At 47.6% G+C, this 24,468-nt stretch overlaps 1 protein-coding gene across 3 annotated transcripts in view; it reads left to right on the forward strand.

The window, feature by feature from the left end:
- The window catches only part of KIAA0586 (KIAA0586 ortholog), a 587,996-nt gene that overhangs the window by 297,482 nt on the left and 266,046 nt on the right, over positions 1 to 24,468 (forward strand). For all 3 annotated transcript variants that reach the window (XM_069207463.1, XM_069207462.1, XM_069207464.1), the window contains exon 20: positions 23,038 to 23,156. In XM_069207463.1, coding sequence (XP_069063564.1) covers positions 23,038 to 23,156 — 119 coding nt within the window. The remainder of the gene's footprint in view (positions 1 to 23,037; positions 23,157 to 24,468) is intronic.

A 24,468-nucleotide genomic window follows, 5' to 3' on the forward strand; every position in this document is an offset into this window, starting at 1 on the left:
TAAAACGTCGGGAAACCGCCGGCCCCGGCGGTGCAACTGCGGCGCTACCGCCGCGGTCAAAATACGCCGGGAGGCACCGCCAGCCTGTTGGCGGTGCTCCCGTTGTTTTGGCCCTGCGGTTGTAATACCGCCAGGGTCATAATGACCACCCAGGTGTCCCTCCAAGCACTGCAGACTACAGCAGTAAGAGACGGGCAGACCGTGACACATGGTGTGCAATATACTAGTTAGTTCAATCATTCCATCCATCACTTTTGTGTATACTTTAAAATATATTTTTCATACTGTTAGACCTGGCATTCTTGGCATAGCTTTCCCTGTCTTTTGCCTCTACTTCCTATGTTGTGACTGTGTGATGGACTTTGTTTTTGCTGTTTTTTGGTTCTCTGGGCACTTTACCACTACTGACCTGTGCTAAAGTGCATGTGCTCTCTGTGTAAACTGTAATTGCCTTTTCCATGATTGCCATATTTGATTTACTGGAAAGTCCCTAGTAAAGTGCATTAGAGGTGCCCAGGGCCTGTAAATCAAATGCTACTAGTGGGCTTGAAGCTCGGGTTGTGCCAACCACATGAGTAGCTCTGTAAACATGGCTCAGACCTGCCACTGCAGTGTCTGTGTGTACAGTTTTAAACTGCGTATTAGACCTGCAAGTGTACCCACTTGCCAGGCCCAAATCTTCCCTTTGGGTACATGTAAGGCACCCCTAAAGTATGTCCTAGGTAGCCCCATGGGCAGGGTGCAGTGTATATTAAAGGTAGGGCATGTACTTATGTGTTTTATATGTCCTGACAGTGAAATACTGCCATATTTGTTTTTCACTGGTGCAGGCCTATCCCTCTCATAGGTTAACATGGGGACTGCCTTTAAATATCTTTTAAGTGCAGTTTCTCATTGGGAGCAGATAGAGATGTGGAACTTGGGGTCTCTGAACTCACCATTAAAAAAAAAACCTTTTGGTAAAATTGGTTTTTAGATTGTCAGTTTGAAAATGCCACTTTTAGAAAGTGGGTCTTTTCTTGCTTAACCATTCTGTGTCTCTGCCTGCCTGTGGAATTCACGTCTGAGTCAAACTGACGGTTGGGCTCTTCGTGAATTCCCTCTAGACAGTGACATAAAGGGAGATGGGGTGTAGCCTGCATATCCTGATGAGTCTCCTGGGCTAGAGTGGGAAGAGAGGAGCTGACACAACTGAAAGGGCTGTGCCTGTCCTCACACGATGCGGTCTCCAACCCCCTGGTGTGTGTCTGGGGTCAGGCCTGGGCAAAACAGGATCTTGTGAACAACAGAGACTTTCCTTTGAAGTTTGCCTACTTCCAAGGCAGAAAGGGGTAGAAGACCCCAGACCTTTAGATTGCTTCTGGATCAAGAGGAATCTGTGCCAAGGAGAAGAGCTGAAGAGCTGGAGGAGGAGTACTGCTTCTTTGCCTGTGAGTGTACTTTGCTGGGTTGGCCTGCAGTTGCTGCTTCTGCCTGAGAGAGGACAAAGACTGGAGTTTGTGTGTTTTCCTGCTTGTGAAGTGTCTCCAATGGCTTGGACTGAGCTTGCACCCTGTCTTGAAGTATCGGGCCATCAAAGACTTCCTCTGCCAACACCTGGACTCTCTTGTTAATACGTCTAGCCTGCCAGGTGGTGCCCCATCCAGTCCCTGGGCCCTTGTAAGAAGAAGCTGGTGGAACCAAGGCTGAAATCCATGCACAGGAGCTGTGTGAGGGAAAAATCAATGCAACACCCGCTAACGGCTGCCAAAATCGACACATCGCCCACATATCACGGCTCTTCAACACCGTGCGACGGAATTTCACATGCATCGCCGCTTGGCATCAAAATCATCGTAAACCTGTGTGGATCCAAGGATGCCTGTCCGGAAATCAACGCATTGCTCTTCTGCTGGAGAAAAAAACGAAGCATCGCCTACCCGACCGGAGAAGAAACAACGCATGATCTCACTGGTGAGTCAGGAATCGACGCACAGATTACTTTTCTAACGCACGCTCACCTGTGCGGCTTTTTATTTTACACAAACCAGGTACTTTGAGTAAAAGCAGTGCATCCATTGTTTTCTGTGGAGTAAGACTCTTTTTAATTTAAAAATTCATAACTTTGTGTATTTTGGATGTTTGTTGGTGTTGTGTCCCTTTTGTAGTGTTTTCACTGTTTAACTTTGTGTGTTGGTACAAATACTTTACCCATTACCTCTGAGAAAAGGCTGACTGCTTGTGCCAACCTACCAAGGGGGGTGAGCAGGGGTTTTCCTAGGTGTGTATCTCCATTACCCTGACTAGAGTGAGGGTCCCTCCTTGTACAGAGTGCAAACTGACTGCTAACCAGAGATCCCATTTCTAACACATACCTTAGAACTCTGGGGAACCGCTCCTACAATAAATCTACTTGTTCACTGCTGCTGCCTCTCAAGGCCAACATGCGGCTGTAAGCTACCTAAATTCAGGGTTGGCGCATGGACGTCAGTGAAGACTTGACCTTGGTCTCACCAGGAGCCAGCCCCCGCTTCCCAATGATTACATAACCAAATATATGGAAACTAAAAAAAATCCCCATAAACTACAGTATTTCTTTTACAATGTGTAAGTGTTTGCTTTACAGTATGCATTTTGTTTACAATATCAATATTAATGTGTTAGTAATCCTTATGTCACAAATCTTCTAAATTAATGTTAAAACCCCAACGATTAGTAACCAACCAGACTTCTTTCAGACTTCTTTGAAGCAATCGAGAAATAAACTGAATGACCAACTTAGCTAAATATTTATTTATGTATCTATAGTTTTTTTTATTAAACATTGTTAAATGAAAGAATACAATATTTAATACAAATATTGTTAAAAAGCATAACTGTGTAGTGCTTTGGAATGTTTTCCAATAGCTAATAACATTTAAGAAAGCTGAAAAAACCTTATGCCATTCTCAAGCTGGTTATGTTTTCATATTTCATTTCTATCATATCAGTAAGGTGATTAAGAGGCAAGAGTAAAAGTCTTCATTTAGATTTATAAACACGTGAAGCACACGGCTGGTAAATATATAAAATATCTCCCTTCTTTGGAAAACACAACACCAGACCCACCACACATCTCCCCCCTACCTAACATAAGGCCCAAGCAACACGGCAAACACTTCACCACACACCATCTATAAAAAAAAAAGCGGTATCAAACATAGAATCCCACAGAATGCTCACACTCCGCTTAGATAATGTGTAATGCTTTGAGAATTGCACATTACATTCAAAACTTGCAAATTAGGCTTGCCAGCAACCAGGTTAGCTGTTCTAGAGCTTAGCTCAGTTCAGGCTAATTTTCAAAAATATTTGGACTGAAATCAATCAATTATCGGTGTTAGTGAATACGTTTACTAAAGTTTTACCACCAGCTTAACTGGCGGCATTACTGCTGCATTATTGAGTGAGAAGACCACAGTATTGTGGCATTTCTCCAGACGGACCACAATTCATTTGACTTTAACTATGACAAAGGGAGCCAGAAGAAGGGTTTTGGCTTGTGAATCTTTACCCTTGATCTACGATCAGCACCTTCCATGGCCACTACCTTCCAAAACTGTGACTCGCAGTGGCTGGGGCCCGGTATATTTGTCGCTATGCTGTACATCCTCTCCTCTCACCGACAATGCTTCAAACAGCAGTAGCCACATTCCTACCGCTTGAAACAGGCGCAGAAATGTAGGAGGCTGGCCTGGCTTGTAGTGGGTACCAAAGTACTTACACCTTGTGCCAGGTCCAGTTATCCCTTATTAGTAGAATAGAGGTGTTTCTAGCAGCTTAGGCTGATAGAAGGTAGCTATGGCAAAGCAGCTTAGGCTGAACTAGGAGACATGCAAAGCTCCTACTATACCACTTATATCATATGCACAATATCATAAGAAAACACAATACTCAAAGGTACTTTATTTTTATGACAATATGCCACAAGTATCTCAGTGAGTACCGTCAGTAAGAAGGTAAGTAATATACACAAGTTATATGTACACAAACCCAAAACAGGTAAGTAAGAGTAAGAAAAGTAATGCAAACAGTGTAGAATTACAATAGGTTGCAATAGGTGAACATGGGTCTAGGGGCAACACAAACCATATACTTCAAAAGTGGAGTGTGAATCACAAATGGACCCCAGACCTATGGGAGATTGTAGAGGGTCGCTGGGACTGTAAGAAAACAGTCAGGGTGTCCAAGATACCCCACCCCAAGACCCTGAAAAGTAGGAGTAAAGTACACCTACTACCCCCAAAAGAGCACAATAGTCGTGATTGTTGTTCTTGCAGTATCCCCCTAACACCAGCAGTGCACTGAAAACGGATTCCAGGACCTGAGGACCTGCAAAGCAAGGGGACCAAGTCTAATAGTCGCAACAGTGTCCGGGGGGGCAGGAGCCCAGGAAACCCTAGATGAAGGTGCAAGGGAGCTGCCTCCGGATGGAAGAAGCTTGGAATTCTGCAAGAAAGAAGAGGACTAGGAACTTCTCCTTTGGATGGAAGATGTCCCACGTCGCGATGAAGCTTGCAGAGGTGTTCCCATGTAGAAATACCGCAAACAAGCCTTGCTAGCTGCAATGGTCGCGGTAGAGGTTTTTGGGTGCTGCTGAGGACCAGGAAGGGCCAGGATGTCGCCACTTGGAGGAGGAGACAGAGGGGGCGCTCAGCAACCCAGAGAGCCCTCACAGAAGCAGGCAGCACCCGCAGAAGTACCTGAACAGGCACTTGAAAGATTTGTGAACCGGAGTCCACGCAGAGTTACAAAAGAGGGTCCCATGACGTCGGAGGCCAACTCAGCGGGTTGAGCACTGCAGGACGGACTGCTGGGGGCCCAGGCTAGGCTGTGCACGAAGGAAATCCTGGAAGAGTGCACAGAAGCCGGAGCAGCTGCAAATCACACAGTACACAGGGTTTGCAGTCTAGCGTGGGGAGGCAAGGACTTACCTCAACCAAACTTGGCCTGAAGAGTCACTGGACTGTGGGAGTCACTTGGATAGAGTTCCTGTGTTCCAAGGACCATGCTCGTCAGGATGGGAGGGGACCCAGAGGACCGGTGATGCAGTCTTTTGGTGCCTGCGTTAGCAGGGGGAAGATTCTGTCGACCCACTGGAGATTTCTTCTGAGCTTCTGGTGCAGGATGAAGGCAGGCTACCCCCAGAGCATGCACCACCAGGAAACAGTCGAGAAAGCCGGCAGGATGAGGCGCTACAATGTTGCTGGTAGTCGTCTTGCTACTTTGTTGCGGTTTTGCAGGCGTCCTGGAGCAGTCAGCGGTCGATCCTTGGTAGAAGTCGAAGAGGGAGATGCAGAGGAACTCTGGTGAGCTCTTGCATTCGTTATCTGAAGAATTCCCCAGAGGAAAGACCCTAAGTAGCCAGAAAAGGAGGTTTGGCTACCAAGAAAGGAGGTTTGGCTACCAAGAAAGGTAAGAGCCTATCAGAGGGGGTCTCTGAAGTCACCTGCTGGCACTGGCCACTCAGAGCAGTCCAGGGTGCCCCCAACACCTCTGTTTCCAAGAAGGCAGAGGTCTGGGACACACTGGAGGAGCTCTGGGCACCACCCCTGGGAGGTACTGGTCAGGGGAGTGGTCACTCCACTTTCCTTTGTCCAGTTTCGCGCCCGAGCAGGGCTGGGGGATCCCTGAACCGGTGTAGACTGGCTTATGCAGAGATGGGCACCATCTGTGCCCATCAAAGCATTTCCAGTGGCTGGGGGAGGCTACTCCTCCCCAGCCCTTCACACCTATTTCCAAAGGGAGAGGGTGTAACACCCCCTCTCAGAGGAAAGCCTTTGTTCTGCTTTCCCGGGCCAGGGCTGCCTGGACCCCAGGAGGGCAGAATCCTGTCTGAGGGGTTGGCAGCAGCAGTAGCTGCAGTGGAAACCCCAGAAAGGCAGTTTGGCAGTACCCGGGTTCTGTGCTAGAGACCCAGGGGATCATGGAATTGTCCCCTCAATACCAGAATGGTATTGAGGGGACAATTCCATGATATTTGACATGTTACATGGCCATGTTCGGAGTTACCATTGTGACGCTATACATAGGTAGTGACCTATGTATAGTGCACGCGTGTAATGGTGTCCCCGCACTCAAAAAGTCTGGGGAATTTGCCCTGAACGATGTGGGGGCACCTTGGTTAGTGCCAGGGTGCCCACACACTAAGTAACTTGGCACCCAACCTTCACCAGGTAAAGGTTAGACATATAGGTGACTTCTAAGTTACTTATGTGCAGTGAAAAATGGCTGTGAAATAACGTGGACGTTATAACGTGGACGTTATTTCACTCAGGCTGCAGTGGCAGGCCTGTGTAAGAATTGTCTGAGCTCCCTATGGGTGGCAAAAGAAATGCTGCAGCCCACAGGGATCTCCTGGACCCCCAATACCCTGGGTACCTAAGTACCATATACAAGGGAATTATATGGGTGTACCAGTGTGCCAATGAGAATTGGTAAATTTAGTCACTAGCCTGCAGTGACCAATTTAGAAAGCAGAGAGAGCATAAACACTGAGGTTCTGGTTAGCAGAGCCTCAGTGATACAGGTAGGCACCACACAGGGAACACATATAGGCCACAAACTTATGAGCACTTGGGTCCTGGCTAGCAGGATCCCAGTGACTCATAACAAACACACTGACATCAGGTTTTCACTAAGAGCACTGGGTCCTGGCTAGCAGGATCCCAGTGAGACAGTGAAAACACCCCGACATATACTCACAAACAGGCCAAAAGTGGGGGTAACAAGGCTGGAAAGAGGCTACCTTCCTACACAACCCCCCCCCAAACGAAGGACAATAAGGCTAACCTTGGACAATTGAGTCTTTAATGTCTAAGTGGTGATAAGTAGAGAGTAGCTCTGCAATAGCTTGTTTACTCCCATTATCATCCACTGTATGGTTACTTCCCTATGGGGATGTAAACCACCCTGTTTGAAGTTTTTTAGCTAGCCAGCTATGTGAAGTTATATTTTCAGAGTTCCTATTAGTATGTTTTAGATCTGATAGAGACTTCTAGCTGCAGCTTCCTTACCTTAGAATTCCCTGGCGTCCGCTTCGAATCCGGAGTTTATTCTGAGCAGTACCCTGCGTGCACGCCGTCGGACGGTGTCGTTCGGATCCGCGTGTGTCGACCAGCTCCGCGTGTGTCGTCAGCGTCGTTGGAGCCATCTATGACGTCACGGTTGTCTATATAGATGCTGTCTCGGCGCGCGTACGTCAGTTCTTTTCCTTCCGCGCCGGTTAAGCGCAGTTTTGGAAAGAGCTACCCTGCTTCGACGGTTTGTCAACGCTTTTTTGGCTGTTTGGAGTCATGTCTTAGAGAAAGACAGGATTCAAGCCGTGTGGTGCGTGTCATCGCACTATGTCTGTGACGGATCCGCACCAAGTTTGTCTTTGGTGCATGGACAAGGACCACGATTCCACCTCGTGCTCCGATTGTCGGGCCATGGTGCCGAAGGCCTTGAGGGAGAGATCCCTTAAGCTTCTTGCGGCCCGACATTCGTCTTCGGTCGGCGCGACTCCACGGAGGTCACGGTCTATGTGTAGGAGGAGGTCGTGGCACCGCTCCCTGAGCCCCAAGTCCTCTTCCTCGCCTTCGAGGTCATCAGAAGGTAAGAGGCACAAGAAGAAGAAGTCGTCCAAGCGGACTTCGTCTTCGCCACGCCCGTCGACCGACGAGGCGTCTAGGGAACGTCGATGATCCGAGCGCGGTTCTGCAGAGCAGTCGCCAGGGTCGACTCCGCGTCTTCCCCCCCTTTCCGGGACCGGATCGACCCCTGCTCAAACAAAAGAATTCTACGAGGCCATGTGTCTCGTTTTTGAGCGGGCTGTACCCTCGGGGGGTCATTGGGCCCCGCGGGGTGAGCAGGGGCCCCTTCGGATTCGACGCCGGTGGCTTCGGCCTCGGCACCGTTGGGGACCTCAGGATCTGATAACGGATCTGGACCGGCGCTGGTCTCTCACAGTCGACCTCCTTCGGCGCCGGGTCCGACGTCGATGATTCCGCCACCGGCACCCACCGGTGACAGCCCCATCCTTATTCCGGATGATCCGGAGCCGGAGCGACGTCGTACGACGTCGACTCCGACTTTGACGGAGCCGATTCGGCCCAGATCATTGTCTGAGCATTATTTGGAACAGCCAGACGCAGGAGAGGAATGGGAGGGGTCTGAGGACCCTTTAGAATCAGGTTTGCAGCAGGACTGGTATGAGGATCTAGGGAAGGCCAGTGGACTGGACACATCTCCAGATACTGGTATGCTCTCTCCTCCTAATGTGGCTACGGAGGAGGGGGCTTCTTTCGCTATGGTGGTGCGTAGGGCAGCTGAAGTCTTGGACCTAGATTTGCCTACGGTGCCAGTCAGGACAAATATCCTGACAGAAGTGCTTCAGCCGGGGGTGTCAACATCGGAGCCGTTGTTGCCCTTCAATGAGGCTCTTACAGACGTCCTTCTGGGTACGTGGTCCAAACCCAGCACAGGGGCTCCTGTAAATAGGACGGTCGGCCGCCGCCGCCATAGACCCGCTCCCAGCGACCCTAGTTTCCTGACACAACACCCCACTCCTGAGAGCTTGGTTGTCCAAGCCTCTACTTCCCGTGGTGTCTTCCCTTCCGCTCCCCCGGATATGGAATCCAAGAGGCTGGATGAGCTTGGGAAGAAGATGTTTTCTTCCTCCAGCCTGGCATTGAGGTCTGTAAACACCTCTTGCCTATTGGGCCGTTATTCCCATACTTTATGGGATATGGTGGCGCAAGTGCTGCCCCAGGTCCTGGAGGGCGTAAGGGACACTCTCACCCAGGCTGTAAAGGATGGGAGAGATGCAGCCAAGTTTACAATCCGGTGTGGCTTGGACACGACCGACTCGCTGGGCAGAGCGATTTCATCGTCAGTGGCCCTACGTCGCCACGCCTGGCTGCGTTCTACTGGTTTTTCAGGGGATGTCCAGTCCAGCTTGATGGACATGCCCTTTGATGGCTCTCGCCTTTTTGGCGAAAAGGCAGACTCCGCGCTTGAGAGGTTCAAGGCATCTCGAGCCACGGCCAGATCCTTGGGCCTTTCAGCGCCGGCACGACAGCAGGCTGTCTTTCGCCCCTTCCGAGGCTTCGGGAGGGGCGTGGTACCACGCCAGCCACAGTTTAGCCACCGTCCTCAGGCTTCACAGCATCCCGGAAGAGGACGTGGTCGTGTTACCATCAGACCCAGAGGGTCTGGCCAGAGGTTGGCCTCCACACAGCCCCCCTCCACTGCGCCCAAGCCCTCCTAGTGTGGTTCTGCGGGATCATGTCCGTCCAGTTGGAGGGAGGATTCGTTTTCATCTCCTTCACTGGCTTTCTATCACCACGGACAAGTGGGTCCTGCAGATCTTACGGAAGGGCTACTCCCTTCCCTTCCAGTCTTTTCCTCCTTCTATCCCTCCGACAAAGGAATGGCTGATGGAGGACCATCTGGCTTTGCTCCGCGAGGAAGTTACAGCTCTCTTGGTCAAGGGAGCCATAGAAAGAGTCCCGATATCAGAAGTAGGCAGTGGTTGTTATTCCCGCTACTTTCTGATTCCCAAAAAGAACAAAGGCCTTCGCCCTATTTTGGATTTAAGGGACGTCAATCTCTTCCTCAAGAAGGAGAAATTCAAGATGCTCACTCTTGCTCAGGTTTTGTCTGCCCTAGACCAAGGAGACTGGATGGTAGCGTTGGATTTGCAGGATGCATATTTCCATATTCCTAGCCTGCCAAGCCACAGGCATTACCTGCGGTTCAAGGTGGGCCACGAGCACTTTTAGTTTACCGTGCTTCCTTTCGGTCTCACCAGTGCCCCTCGGATGTTCACAAAGGTGATGGCGGTGGTGGCAGCTCATTTGCGCAGGTCAGGGATTTCAGTCTTCCCCTACCTGGACGATTGGCTGTTGAAGGCTCCTACGCCCCAGGCTCTCGTCACCCACCTCCAGACGACGGCGGACCTCTTGCATTCGCTGGGGTTCACTATACATGTGCCGAAGTCACACCTGACTCCCTCTCAGAAGCTCTCTTTCATCGGAGTTGTTCTGGACACAGTGCAGTATCTGGCTTATCCGCGCGATCAGCGGGTTCAGGATATTCAGGTTATGATTCCGATGTTTCGGCCTCTATCCTGGATCTCGGTGAGACAAACTCTGAGGCTGCTGGGACTCATGGCTTCCTGCATCCTGTTGGTCAAGCATGCCAGATGGCGCATGAGGGCTCTGCAGTGGGACCTGAAGTTCCAATGGGCACAGCATCAGGGAAATCTTACTGACGTGGTTCAGATCTCGGAGAAGACTGCGGAAGATCTGCAGTGGTGGTTAGTGAACTGCGAGTGGGTCAAGGGAAGACCCCTCTCCCTTCCCCAACCAGATCTAACGGTAGTGACAGATGCGTCACTTCTGGGATGGGGCGGCCATTTGGGGGAGGTGGAGATCAGAGGTCACTAGTCTCCGGCGGAATCCGGGCTCCACATCAACTTGTTGGAGCTTCGGGCGATCTGGCTAGCATTAAAAGCATTTCTTCCTGTTGTGAAAGGGAAGGTGGTGCAGGTGTTCACGGACAACACTACCGCAATGTGGTACTGCAACAAGCAGGGCGGTGTGGGGTCGTGGACCCTTTGTCAAGAGGCTTTACGCTTCTGGACATGGCTGGAACAGCAGGGCATGACCCTGGTGGTTCAACACCTGGCAGGTTCTCTGAATGCCAGAGCAGACAAACTCAGCTGAAAATGCTTAGAGGATCACGAATGGTGTCTCCATCCGGAGGTGGCGCAAGGACTCTTTCAGCAGTGGGGAATGCCTTGGTTAGATCTGTTCGCCTCCGCAGAGAACGCGCAATGTCAGCAGTTTTGCGCGTTGGAGTTTCCAAGGGGGCTATCGCTAGGCGACGCTTTTCATCGTGAGTGGAGTTCAGGCCTCCTGTACGCTTTTCCGCCTATACCACTTCTGCCCAGAGTTCTCAAGAAAATCAAGAACGACTGGGCCCAAGTAATCCTTGTGGCTCCGGATTGGGCACGGAGAGTTTGGTATCCAGAGCTTCTCAAAATGAGCATCGGTCCTCCAATCAGGCTGCCTCTTCGGGAGGATCTTCTGTCGCAGCAGCAGGGGAATTTTCTCCACCCAAACCTGTCAACTCTGCGCCTTCATGCGTGGAGATTGAGCGGCGACAGTTGATGGTTTATGACCTCCCTCCCGAGGTCTGTGATGTAATTCTGGCAGCCAGGCATCCCTCTACTAAGTCGATCTACGCCTGCCGTTGGAAACGTTTTGTTTCATATTGTTCAGAGAGGTCTATTGATCCTCTTTCTTCTTCTCTGTCTAACATCCTTTTGTTTATTTTGTCTCTCGCCCAGCAGGGTTCCTCCTTGGGGACTCTCAAGGGCTATCTTGCAGCCTTATCGGCTTTTCTTCAGTTGCCTGATCAACCATCTCTGTTTAAATCACCTATAGTACAGAGATTTTTGAAAGGGCTTGTACATCTGTTCCCGCCTGTGCCTTTTGTTATGCCCCAGTGGGATCTTAATTTGGTTCTTACCTTCCTTATGTGTGCTCCTTTCGAGCCCTTGCATAACTGTCCTCTCCGGCTGCTCACTATTAAGACAGCCTTTTTGGTGGCAATTACATCTGCCAGGAGAGTGAGTGAGCTGCAGGCTTTATCTTCTAAGCCACCTTATCTCATGATATATCCTGACAAGGTGGTATTGAGAACTCGGCCTCTTTCCTCCCCATGGTGGTGACCCCTTTCCATCTGGGTCAAAATATCACCCTGCCCACCTTCTTTGCACCACCGCATCCCTCTAAGGAAGAGGAGCGTCTCCATCGACTGGACCCAAAAAGAGTGTTATCGTTCTACCTTGACCGCACTAAAGAGTTCCAGGTGGACGACCAACTCTTTGTGGGGTACGTTGGTGCAAAGAAGGGTCGGACAGTACAGAAACGATCCATTTCGCGCTGGGTCGTTCTCTGTATAAAAATATGCTACGCTTTGGTGAAGAAGCAGCCTTCTGAGGGCTTTGAGAGCTCATTCCACTAGGGGGAAAGCTGCTACCACTGCGTTAGCGCGTGGCGTACCGGTGGTGGAAATCTGTCAGGCCGCAACTTGGGCTTCTTTACACACGTTTGCGAAACACTACTGCCTGGATAGCCAGGTGAGAAGAGAGGGGCATTTTGCCTGTTCTGTCTTGCAGGACTTCCTAGTATAAAAAATAAAAATAAAAAACCTCCTTCAGACCCACCACGATGGGTTATAGCTTGGGTATCTACTCTAAGGTAAGGAAGCTGCAGCTAGAAGTCTCTATCAGATGAACAAGTTACTCACCTTCGGTAACGAGGTATCTGGTAGAGACTCTATCTAGCTGCAGATTCCTTACACCCGCCCAAGCCTCCCCGCTCTGGGGAATTTTTTTCTCATGTGGATATGTGTATATATGTTTCTATGTGTACATATGTATATTTTTGATTTTGGCAACATTTGCCTTTCTTATAGGCATGAAAGTGTTTTTACTCCAAACAGTCAAAGAGGTTAAAAGTGTATTGGTTGGCTCTTCCATGACTCTGCGCTTCTGGCGCGGGAATTTGTGGAAAAGAACTGACGTACGCGCGCCGAGACGGCATCTATATAGACAACCATGACGTCATAGATGGCTCCAACGACGCTGACAACGCACGCGGAGCTGGTCGACGCACACAGATCCGAACGACGCCGTCCGACGGCGCGCGCGCAGGGTACTGCTCAGAAAAACTCCGGATTCGAAGCTGACGCCAGGGAATTCTAAGATAAGGAATCTGCAGCTAGATAGAGTCTCTACCAGATACCTCGTTACCAAAGGTAAGTAACTTGTTCTTTAGAGCAGTGGGAATTGTCCACTGGACCTATATCCAAGGATGAGAATGCCAGACAGGGATGCTGTCTCAGTAAAGCCCTAGCTGGGCAAAATCTTTGTCCACATGGCTGTAAGAGAGGACAGGGTTGCTGTTTCTCTTTAGTTGGAGCAGGGCAGGGATGCTGTCCTATGAGCTCCACACTAGGGCAGGGCTGCTGTCCTAAGTATTGTGAGGCAGTGCAGGGTTGCTGCACTAAAGTTTCTCTGGGAGGGTTGGAGGGATGCTCCATGTTAACTAAAATGGTGCACTTTTTCTCACCAATATTTGTTATCCCACAGAGAGGTACTTCTATCTCAGGGAGTTCAGCTGTGTTAGCTGATGTTTCCCTTAGTACAGGTGCCACCCCAGGAGAGGTTTCTCCTACCACAGGAATGGTATCCTGAATGGCAGGGTGGGTAGGGGATACTGTGATGCCCTTTTTACCTGTTGTTGGAGAAGGATCCTGAGTTTTCAGGCCTTTTTCTCTCCTTTGCTTTTTCATTTCAGCTGAAATGAGAGGAAGCAATTCCTCAGGGATACCCAGCATGGCTGCATGGGTATTAAACTCTACCTCATCCCAACCTGAGGCCTCTAGGTCATTACCTAAGAGACAGTCTACAGGTAAGCTAGGTGATACTACCACCTGCTTAGGGCCAGTAACTCCACCCCAACTAAGCTGAACTATAGCTAAGGGAAGAAACTTAGTGGAGTTATGGACATCAATAATCTTGTACTGTTGTCCAATGATGTGTTGTTCAGGAGACACTAGGTTTTCAGTCACCAAAGTGATACTGGCACCTGTGTCCCTGTAGGCCTGAGCCTCAACACCATTTATTGAAACTCTCTGCATGTACTTATCCATTGTAAGGGGACAAGAAGGCAGTGTGGCAAGGCCAATGCCACCAGGTGTGACAGAAACTGTCATGGGACTGACTACCCCAGTTTCTATGATGGACCCATAAGTGAACCCAACTACACCCTTATTTTGACTGTTGCCAGCAGTCCCACCACTATTACCACTACTGCTAGGGGAACTAGAGTTTGAAGTATTAGTGGTGGTAGGCTCAGGGGGTTTATCTGGACAGGACTTATCCCCTGGTCTGTGGCCTTTATTTTTACACACAAAGCACCAAGGCTTTTTGATGTGTGTGTGTGCTGTGAAGAAGAGGAAGAATTTGATTTATCCCCACCCCCTGAAGAGTGTTTAGGATTTGAAGAGGGATCTTAGGTTTTACCCTGATCTCCATGCTTATCCTGAGATTTCTCACCATCTTTCTTCTTGCCATCCTTGTCACCTCCTGTATGAACTTTTCTGTTCACTCTTGTTCTGACCCATTTGTCTGCCTTCTTTCCCAATTCTTGGGGAAGAGGTCAGATCTGAGTCTACCAAGTACTGGTGTAACAAATCAGACACACAATTGTTAAGAATATGCTCTCTCAGAATAAGATTACACAGGCTTTCTTAGTCAGAAACTTTACTGCCATGCAACCACCCTTCCAAGGCCTTCACTGAACAGTCCACAAAATCTGTCCAGTCTTGAGAAGACTCTTTTCTGGTGTCTCTGAACTTAATCCTGTATTGTTCAGTGGTTAAGCCAAATCCATCCAAGAGTGCATCTTTCAATACTGTGTAGTTGTTAGCTTCACTTTCTCGAACAGTAAGGAGCCTATCCCTACGGTTTCCAGTGAGATAGCCACAAAATAGCAGCCCACTGCCTTTGAGGGACAAACTGTACCATACAGGCCCTCTCAAGTGCAGCAAACCACTTATTAATGTCATCCCCCTCCTTGTAAGGGGGGACTATCTTGTGAAGATTCCTGGAATCATGCTCTCTAACAGGATTGCTATCAGGAATACTACTGCTGCCACCATGGGGAACTAACCCCAACCTCTGTCTTTCCTTCTCTATGTATAGGGATTCCCTATCTAAGGCCAGCTGCTGCTGTGTAATCTTCAGTCTGGTCTCTTCAACCCTCAACATTTTTAGTTCCCTTTCTAACAAGTTATCCTCAGGGTGGGTGGGTTGGGAATGCTTTGACACAGATGACAAATTGGAAACTTTAGAGGGGGACCTGTCCCTAACGGTCTGGACCCTGGTAACCTGGCCTCTAGGGAAAAAGGATACCATACTGTTATGGGAACCTTTCTCACTGCCAGCATCACTAGGTGCCCTGCTAGGGGGCAGACCCTTGTCAGAACTCCCCCCTCCCCCACCCCCCCCCAGCTTCTTCAGGGGGATCCTCTGAAACAGACTGGGAAGCTTCTCCCTTTTCTAATCTCTCATTTGATGGGTCAGACTGGTTCTGGTCATCCACAACAAGCATATTAAAGAGAAACTCTTTTGTAGGGTTCTTTCCTATACATAAACCTCTATCCAGGCAGAGCCCCCTTAAACTCTTGTAGTTCAAACTCTCATAGGTTGCATTAACAGTTTTGAGAGTAGAATCTACAACAGACACGATAGAAAAGGTTTAAGGATAGTGAGAAGAGAGAAAAGGTTTTTAGAACTTTTGAAAGCACAGAGAAAAAAAAAACTTTTTCTAACTTTTAGAAAACTTTTAGAAGTTTTAAGAAACTTTTCAGAACTTTGTAAAAAGTTTTAGGATAGAAAAGCAAACTTTTTGGGTTAAGTGTACATACCCTGAACTGTTTGTCATTTTGTACTTTTCATAAGAGAATCATATTCCAAAGTGGTATAGCAGTTGCAAGTACTTATCCCACCGCTGCACCACCAATGTAGGAGGCTGGCCTGGCTTGTAGTGGGTACCAAAGGTACTTACACCTTGTGCCAGGTCCAGTTATCCCTTATTAGTAGAATAGAGGTGTTTCTAGCAGCTTAGGCTGATAGAAGGTAGCTATGGCAAAGCAGCTTAGGCTGATCTAGGAGACATGCAAAGCTCCTACTATACCACTTATATCATATGCACAATATCATAAGAAAACACAATACTCAGAGTTACTAAAAATAAAGGTACTTTATTTTTATGACAATATGCCACAAGTATCTCAGTGAGTACCCTCAGTAAGAAGGTAAGTAATATACACAAGTTATATGTACACAAACCCAAAACAGGTAAGTAAGAGTAAGAAAAGTAATGCAAACAATGTAGAATTAGAATAGGTTGCAATAGGTGAACATGGGTCTAGGGGCAACACAAACCATATACTCCAAAAGTGGAATGCGAATCACGAATGGACCGCAGACCTATGGGAGCTTGTAGAGGGTCGCAGGGACTGTAAGAGAACAGTCAGGGTGTCCAAGATACCCCACCCCAAGACCTTGAAAAGTAGGAGTAAAGTACACCTACTACCCCAAAAGAGCACAATAGTCGTGATGGGGGATTCTGCAAGAACAACAAACACCAGCAGTGCACTGAAAACGGATTCCTGCACCTGGGGGCCTGCAAAGCAAGGGGACCAAGTCCAATAGTCGCGACAGTGTCCGGGGGGGCAGGAGTCCAGGAAACCCCGGATGAAGGTGCAAGGAAGCTGCCCCCGGATGGAAGAAGCTTGGAATTCTGCAAGAAAGCAGAGGACTAGGAACTTCTCCTTTGGATGGAAGATGTCCCACGTTGCGATGAAGATTGCAGGGGTCTTCCCACGTAGAAATACCGCAAACAAGCCTTGCTAGCTGCAAGGGTCGCAGAAGAGGTTTTTGGGTGCTGCTGAGGACCAGGAAGGAACAGGATGTCGCCACTTGGAGGAGGAGACAGAGGGGGCGCTCAGCAACTCAGAGAGCCCTCACAGAAGCAGGCAGCACCCGCAGAAGTACCTGAACAGGCATTTGGAAGATTTGTGAACCGGAGTCCACGCAGAGTTACAAAAGAGGGTCCCACGACATCGGAGGCCAACTCAGCGGGTTGAGCACTGCAGGACGGAGTGCTGGGGACCCAGGCTAGGCTGTGCACGAAGGAAAGCCTAGAAGAGTGTACAGAAGCCGGAGCAGCTGCAAATCACACAGTACACAGGTTTGCAATCTAGGGTGAGGAGGCAAGGACTTACCTCCACCAAACTTGGACTGAAGAGTCACTGGACTGTGGGAGTCACTTGGATAGAGTTCCTGTGTTCCAGGGACCACGCTCGTCAGGATGAGAGGGGACCCAGAGAACCGGTGATGCAGTCTTTTGGTGCCTGCGTTAGCAGGGGGAAGATTCTGTCGACCCACAGGAGATTTCTTCTGAGCTTCTAGTGCAGGATGAAGGCAGGCTACCCCCAGAGAATGCACCACCAGGAAACAGTCGAGAAAGCCAGCAGGATGAGGCGCTACAAGGTTGCTGGTAGTCGTCTTGCTACTTTGTTGCGCTTTTTGCAAGCGTCCTGGAGCAGTCAGCGGTTGATCCCTGGTAGAAGTCGAAGAGGGAGATGCAGAGGATCTCTGGTGAGCTCTTGCATTCGTTATCTGAAGAATTCCCCAGAGGAGAGACCCTAATAAGCCAGAAAAGGAGGTTTGGCTACCAAGAAAGGAGGATTGGCTACCAAGAAAGGTAAGAGCCTATCAGAGGGGGTCTCTGACGTCACCTGCTCGCACTGGCCACTCAGAGCAGTCCAGTGTGCCCCCAGCACCTCTGTTTCCAAGATGGCAGAGGTCTGGCACACACTGGAGGAGCTCTGGGCACCTCCCCGGGAGGTACTGGTCAGGGGAGTGGTCACTCCCCTTTCCTTTGTCCAGTTTCGCGCCAGAGCAGGGCTGGGGGATCCCTGAACCGGTGTAGACTGGCTTATGCAGAGATGGGCACCATCTGTGCCCATCAAAGCATTTCCAGAGGCTGGGGGAGGCTACTCCTCCCCAGCCCTTCACACCTATTTCCAAAGGGAGTGGGTGTAAAACCCTCTCTCAGAGGAAATCCTTTGTTCTGCTTTTCTGGGCCAGGGCTGCCTGGACCCCAGGAGGGCAGAATCCTGTCTGAGGGGTTGGCAGCAGCAGTAGCTGCAGTGGAAATCACGGAAAGACAGTTTGGCAGTACCCGGGTTCTGTGCTAGACCCCCGGGGATCATGGAATTGTCCCCCCAATACCAGAATGATACTGGGGTGACAATTCCATGATCTTAGACATGTTACATGGCCATGTTCGGAGTTACCATTGTGACGCTATACATAGGTAGTGACCTATGTATAGTGCACACGTATAATGCTGCCCCCGCACTCACAAAGTCTGGGGAATTTGCCCTGAACGATGTGGGGGCACCTTGGCTAGTGCCAGGGTGCCCACACACTAAGTAACTTGGCACCCAACCTTCACCAGGTGAAGGTTAGACATATAGGTGACTTCTAAGTTACTTATGTGCAGTGAAAAATGGCTGTGAAATAACGTGGATGTTATTTCACTTAGGCTGCAGTGGCAGGCCTGTGTAAGAATTGTCTGAGCTCCCTATGGGTGGCAAAAGAAATGCTGCAGCCCATAGGGATCTCCTGGAACCCCAATACCCTGGGTACCTAAGTACCATATACAAGGGAATTATATGGGTGTACCAGTGTGCCAATGAGAATTGGTAAAAGTAGTCACTAGCCTGCAGTGACCAATTTAGAAAGCAGAGAGAGCATAAACACTGAGGTTCTGGTTAGCAGAGCCTCAGTGATACAGTTAGGCACCACACAGGGAACACATATAGGCCACAAACTTATGAGCACTGGGGTCCTGGCTAGCAGGATCCCAGTGACACATAACAAACACACTGACAACATAGGGTTTTCACTATGAGCACTGGGCCCTGGCTAGCAGGATCCCAGTGAGACAGTGAAAACACCCTGACATATACTCACGAACAGGCCAAAAGTGGGGGTAAGAAGGTTAGAAAGAGGCTACCTTCCTACAAGAGAGCAATCGTCCATCTTACATCGCATACCCACAAGCCACCACCCGACATTTGAAAGAGATCTCGCATTCCAATCTGTCCCCGCATAGCAAATTTTAAAAATAGACAAAACCAGCACAAAATCACCTTCTTCCTCATTGGGTAATTCCTGACTTACTCCCAACATTAAGCACTACATTAGTTTATTTGAGCTTAAAATAAATTATTTGAATTCTTCAAGGTCCTACAAAAAGCATACTCACACCTACACTGTAGTTCTTTTTGGGCACTATCGTTAGATTAGACAGTTGTCTTCTTAAGGCACCATACACTCACAGTCTCGAGTGATCAAGTGGTCAGTACTGTAGAAACATAACTGTGACAATGCCTATTTAAAAGGCCAAATACAGTGATTGCGGAGGATAATGCCTGAACCAGCAAGAAATGTTTTTAAGTATTTAAATAGGTTAGTGCTTGAGACTTCATTAAACCACAAGCATTGAAAACAGTGTGCAAGAGTGCATTATAGAAAGTGCAAATGTGAAGTGGAGAGGATGCAAACAAAGCTTAAGTGCAGAAAGTACAAACTAAAAATGCATGCCTCCGGTGCAAGAGCTGTAAGAAAGAAAGCAATGTACACGTGTGAAGTAGAGGAAAGACCAGTATAATACAATTGCAAGAAACACATGCAGTACAAGAACAGGCGTAAGTAAAAAAATAAAAATAAAAAATAAGTGCAAGAAAGACAAAAAGAAAATGCAATGGCAAGAAAGTAAGTAAATTCCTTTTCTGAACACCAAAACAACCTTTCACATATACATAGTCAATGAAGCGACTAACTGAAGTAAAGTACTCTTCAAGGTAGTCAAACACTGCATTGAATAATTTCCACAATCACGTAACAGGTGAACAGTCATTCATCAATTTGTCACCGATAATATTAACGAAATCAGGTTCCACATCTGCATATTAAACAGTTTTCGGTCTCCCTCCCCCCCATCACTCCATCCCGTGTGGACAAACTTCAGTCTGCCCTTACACACTGAATTGGATGCCGCTTTCTACAGTGGTGACATTCTCTCATTATCCATTGTGAAATTTCCTGATGAAGACGCACTCACTTTCCTCCTGAACATAGCTAAGCCCTCCCTTAGACGAGGAACCTTCTTGAATGACATCTAAATAGGGCAGCTCGTCCCTTGATGAAGAAACCTGCCATGATCTAAGATTATCTTACTGTTTTATCGTCCCATAATCTAAAGAGCAACACTCTGCTTAAAAACTTCCCCCAACACCACATTGGCACGCTTGAAACGTATTTTACATGCTACAACTTGCTTTTGTCAAAAGCTTGTATAAGATCAGCAAAGTTTATACAACACTGTGGGAATTACACTCGCCCATCCTTCAGCCCATCTCATTCTTCAAGACAAGCTACATCGCTTACAAGGCATACAGAAACAAGATTATGACCTACGAGAGCAAGAAACTAACCTCTCCAGGAGAATGTCGCCAGACTGTAAACAAAGGATAGCAGGATAGAAAACACTTGAAAGTAGGCCTTTCTTCATCACATCAAATATACGAACGACATAGCCATAAAAAAACACAACTTATGCCCTTCTGAATTTCATTAAAATTTAACTTACCTCTTTAAAGCGCACTACCAGACTAATATGTATGAACAAAAGGAACCTACTCTAGTGTAAACAATCCTTGTACCCATGTTTGGACTGTCCCCTTTTGTTCAGCAACCATTGCGCCCATGCAGAGTTCATACTACATATACACATATTTCATCTAACTCAACAAAGAGGGTCAGGGGCGGTGGGTTGTATTAATGTTGACCTCAGAGTTACTTCACCATCTATTCCCATTCACAAGAGGTTAAGGATTGATCCATTACCACATCACCTTCACATTTACCGGTCTGCCAAATAATTTTTTAATGCATATATTATCTTTTGCGCTACTGGACCCGAAGATGGGCACTATTTGTTTTAAGAATAGTTGATTAAAATTATTGATACATGCAATACAGCCTTGGTAATGAAACTATTTAACTTGCAGATGAGTTATTCTTTCAAAATCGTTGCATCTGAGGAACTTAATGAGACAGTGAGGATTCTTAATAACCAAGGTCATACTCTGTATCTTTTATTTGGAAAAAATGTGTCTTTAGAGGAAATCACAATTTCTTATTCTTCATGATCAAACCAGCTGATAACTAATTTACTGCCTTAGGATGGCACAATATCTAACAACTTCAGTTCTGGGCCAGCTATTTCGAAATCAGCACCGGGGTGGGATTTTCAGGTCTTTAAAAGGCCTACATTCCAACATTGTGGAGATCCATGCCTCTGTGGTCTATTCTGCATCTGCCATTTGTGCCTCTAAGAACTCATAAGCTTTTTCCGGCTGCAAACTGCAGTACTTCCTTCCTTACTGCTCAGTCCTCCATCTTGCAGGGAACCACACTGATACTTCAAAACATTTCGCCATGAGATTTTCACCACCAGTAGTTCCTTCCTCTTTTGTTGAGTCATGCGTGATAGATCGGAGAACAGGTGGTTTATGACCATTCAATATTGGATCTGCCTTTTGTGATGTTGCTCTGGTCTGTATCTCATGCTGGGTAGGAGAGACCAGATGGACTAGAAGGGTGCCGTCACTGTTGGGTGGACCTGGGTTGCACATCGTGGGCGGTTGTATTACGTACAGCTCTTCAACAGAGCCTTTGTAGAACCGTTGCTGAGTACCTTTGACATCTGGAAGTTCTGAATAGCCACATTCATGTCCATCTTCTCAGCACAAAAGGTGAGCTAGAGCATCCTGATTCGGTAAGCCCTTGCTATGTTTTTATTGTATTCCAGAAGTGACAACAAGGAAATTGTGCTTTGTTCCAAAATGTCTTTGTCCATAGAGGCAGACCGAAACTCCCTTATCAAAGACTTCATTGCTCTTCCTGCTTGTCTAGCTGATCGTCTATCTGATCCAGTTCTTGTTCATTCTTCAGAATAAGACACATAAATCCTCCCATTGCCTCTTCCAAGGAAAATAATGTTTTAGTGTGTTGGTTTGAATACCATAAGCCCTTAAATATAGTCATGATTATCTTCTCCCCTTAAATTACTAGCGGATTTAAAGCACCATAAGTTTGTCCAGCTCCTCATAGTCACCCACGTGCATTGTCTTTGGTGTGCCAATTTCCTGCATCTCTTTGGGTTCATGTTTTTGGTCTCTCTGAGTGACCTATTGGAAGGGAAACTCCCCACCCTGACCATCACAGGGAGCAGCCTCCAGTCCTGCCTACCGCAAGAAATGCTGCATACTATTAAGACCACCTCAAATCCTCATCTCCCTGAAACGTCACTGCTTCAGGTTGGAAAGAGCAATCTGTCAACACCTCCTGTCCTGCCTGCCTCCCATCGGGCACATGCTCTCCCAGTTGTTACTGGTGTCACTGCTACAGACAGCAAAATCCTCCTGATGTGGGTGCTCACTGAGGCCTCTGTGTGACCTCCCCCCCTGCCCCCGCAGAACTCAGTATATCCTGAGCTGAAGCCTGTCTACTGCTGCGACCTTTAATCAAGAAAATTGAGAGATACCCTTAAGAACTAAGGAAACAGGGCCATATAAAAGACAACAGAACTCCCGTATATCACTTAAGTCGAATTAAATAATGAAATAATAGAATTAAACTACGTTCAGCTGTGCAAATAACTAAAAAACATAACACACATATACAAAAGTATACAATTTATTTTTTATCAAAAGATATGTATAACAATCCACACACGTCAAAATATCCTGAAGATTGAAAAACAACCATCATGATTTGAGCAACCTCTTCCCTTTTTTCATCACAAAAAGGTTAAATAGGTCCTATTTCTGTATTTCAGACACACAATGTGAAGATAGAAGTAAGTTATCAATATTCGGTGATATCTTATTGTTGACCAGCTTCTTCAGAACCATTGTTAAGAAGTCCTCCGCACACAAATTCACATTGTGTTGTTCACATCTACACAAATTAAGAACGTGCTTCTTTAAGTTAGACTTCTACTAATCTAATAACCGATCGTCACTTCTAAGCCAAACGCAGTCTCTTGTTGCGCATCTGGTTTACTGTTATTGTACTCTGTCTTCTACACCCTAATAGGTTTACCCGAAATATTTAACTCAAACTCGAGTTCTGTTATGGGTAGTTCTCTTTTTAAACTGGCCAGCCTTTGTCTTAAGTCCTATTCCAGAAAGGAAAACCGTTTCCCTTGCACCTCAAAAAAGTTCCATCCACTGTGTTTGCCATAAAGAATTAAACTGCATTACAGAATGATCCAAATACGTTTTGAAAATTAAATACATTGCCTTTTCTAACAGGGTGGAACAAGAGATAATGGCACGGATCATCAGTGAAATGTACCCTGCTCAGCGAGAAACAGTGCCTAATGTTAGTGTATCTGATAGTGAAGAGAGTGGTGGCGTATCCTCAGACATAGGTGGGTGTTACAGAAAATCATGCAAGTTGTGCTTCACCAGTGTCCTGTACGGCTATTTCTACGATCTTAACCTGCAAGAATTTTACAGCATCATTGAAGTAATAAATGTCTTTCATATCTAATGCAAAGAACACTTTCAATTTAATTTGTAATTCTTTTTGCATGCACAAAGGGTCAATTGCAGCAGATCTGCACAGCACTTTACAAGATTGAGAAGAACAAGGAAGACTGACAAAAATATTAAACAGGCGGCGATTCTGAGTCTTCATTCAACTTAGATTACAAATAATTGTCATTCTGTTTTTGAGTATTTTCTAGAGCACATAGTATTTAATTATATATCTGATAGAGACATCTAGTTGCAGATTCCTTATCTAAGAATTCCCCCCAGGCTGGATCTGGAGATTTTACTCAAGGAGTACCCCTGTGCGCTATTAGGTGGAATTGATCAGCTCTACATTAGTCGTTGGCCACCCCAGATATGACGTTGCGGGTCCTTTATAGGTGCCACCCCAGCGCACTGACGTCTATTCTTTTCTTTCTGTGTCAGCCAGCGCCGATCCGAAGAAGGAGCTACCCCTCCATCACTTTTTGACTGGTGTTTTTTTTTCCAACTTTTGACAAAGCTATTTTGAGTGTTTCCACTCTTAGTACCTCAAGGGATGTTTTCTCGTAATACTGGGTTCAAGCCCTGCGGATCCTGCAATCGGGCGATGTCTTTGACATATCAGCACCTCATGTGATTTTGGTGTTCGGAGCGCGACCACGACCTGACGTCGTGCTCCGAGTGCCAGGCCATGAATCTGAAAGCTTTGAGGGAGCGGTCCCTAAACATGATAGAGGCCCCGCGGTCGGCTCCGCTTATGTCCCGATCTCGGTCGAGAGGAAGGTCTTGGGATTGGTCACGGAGCCAACATCTTCTTTGTCTCCCACTAAGTACTCGGGACGTTTGGGCAAGTTGAATCATAAGAAATTGAAAAAGGCAAAACATTCTTCGACTTCACTTCGTCAGTTGGCTGACAAGACAGGGGAGCAGAAGCATCATCCATCAAGGCCTCCATTAATGCCTCCATCTCTGAGCCTGCGTCTGGGCCGACTTTGTGTTTTCCTGAGTTTCTGGGAGCCAGAGCGACCCTTGCCCAGCTAAAATAGTTTTACAAGGCCATGCGTCTCATTTTTGGTCAGTCCGACTCTGCTGGTATGGCTTCAGTCCCCTCTGAGTCAGAAGGGGGCCCCTTTGGGTTCCACACCAGCGGTTTCGGTTCTGAGGGGCACCCGAGGATCCATTACTGGATCTTAATTGGCATCGGTT

The sequence above is a fragment of the Pleurodeles waltl genome, chromosome 9, assembly GCF_031143425.1.
Source record: "Pleurodeles waltl isolate 20211129_DDA chromosome 9, aPleWal1.hap1.20221129, whole genome shotgun sequence".
NCBI lineage: Eukaryota > Metazoa > Chordata > Amphibia > Caudata > Salamandridae > Pleurodeles > Pleurodeles waltl.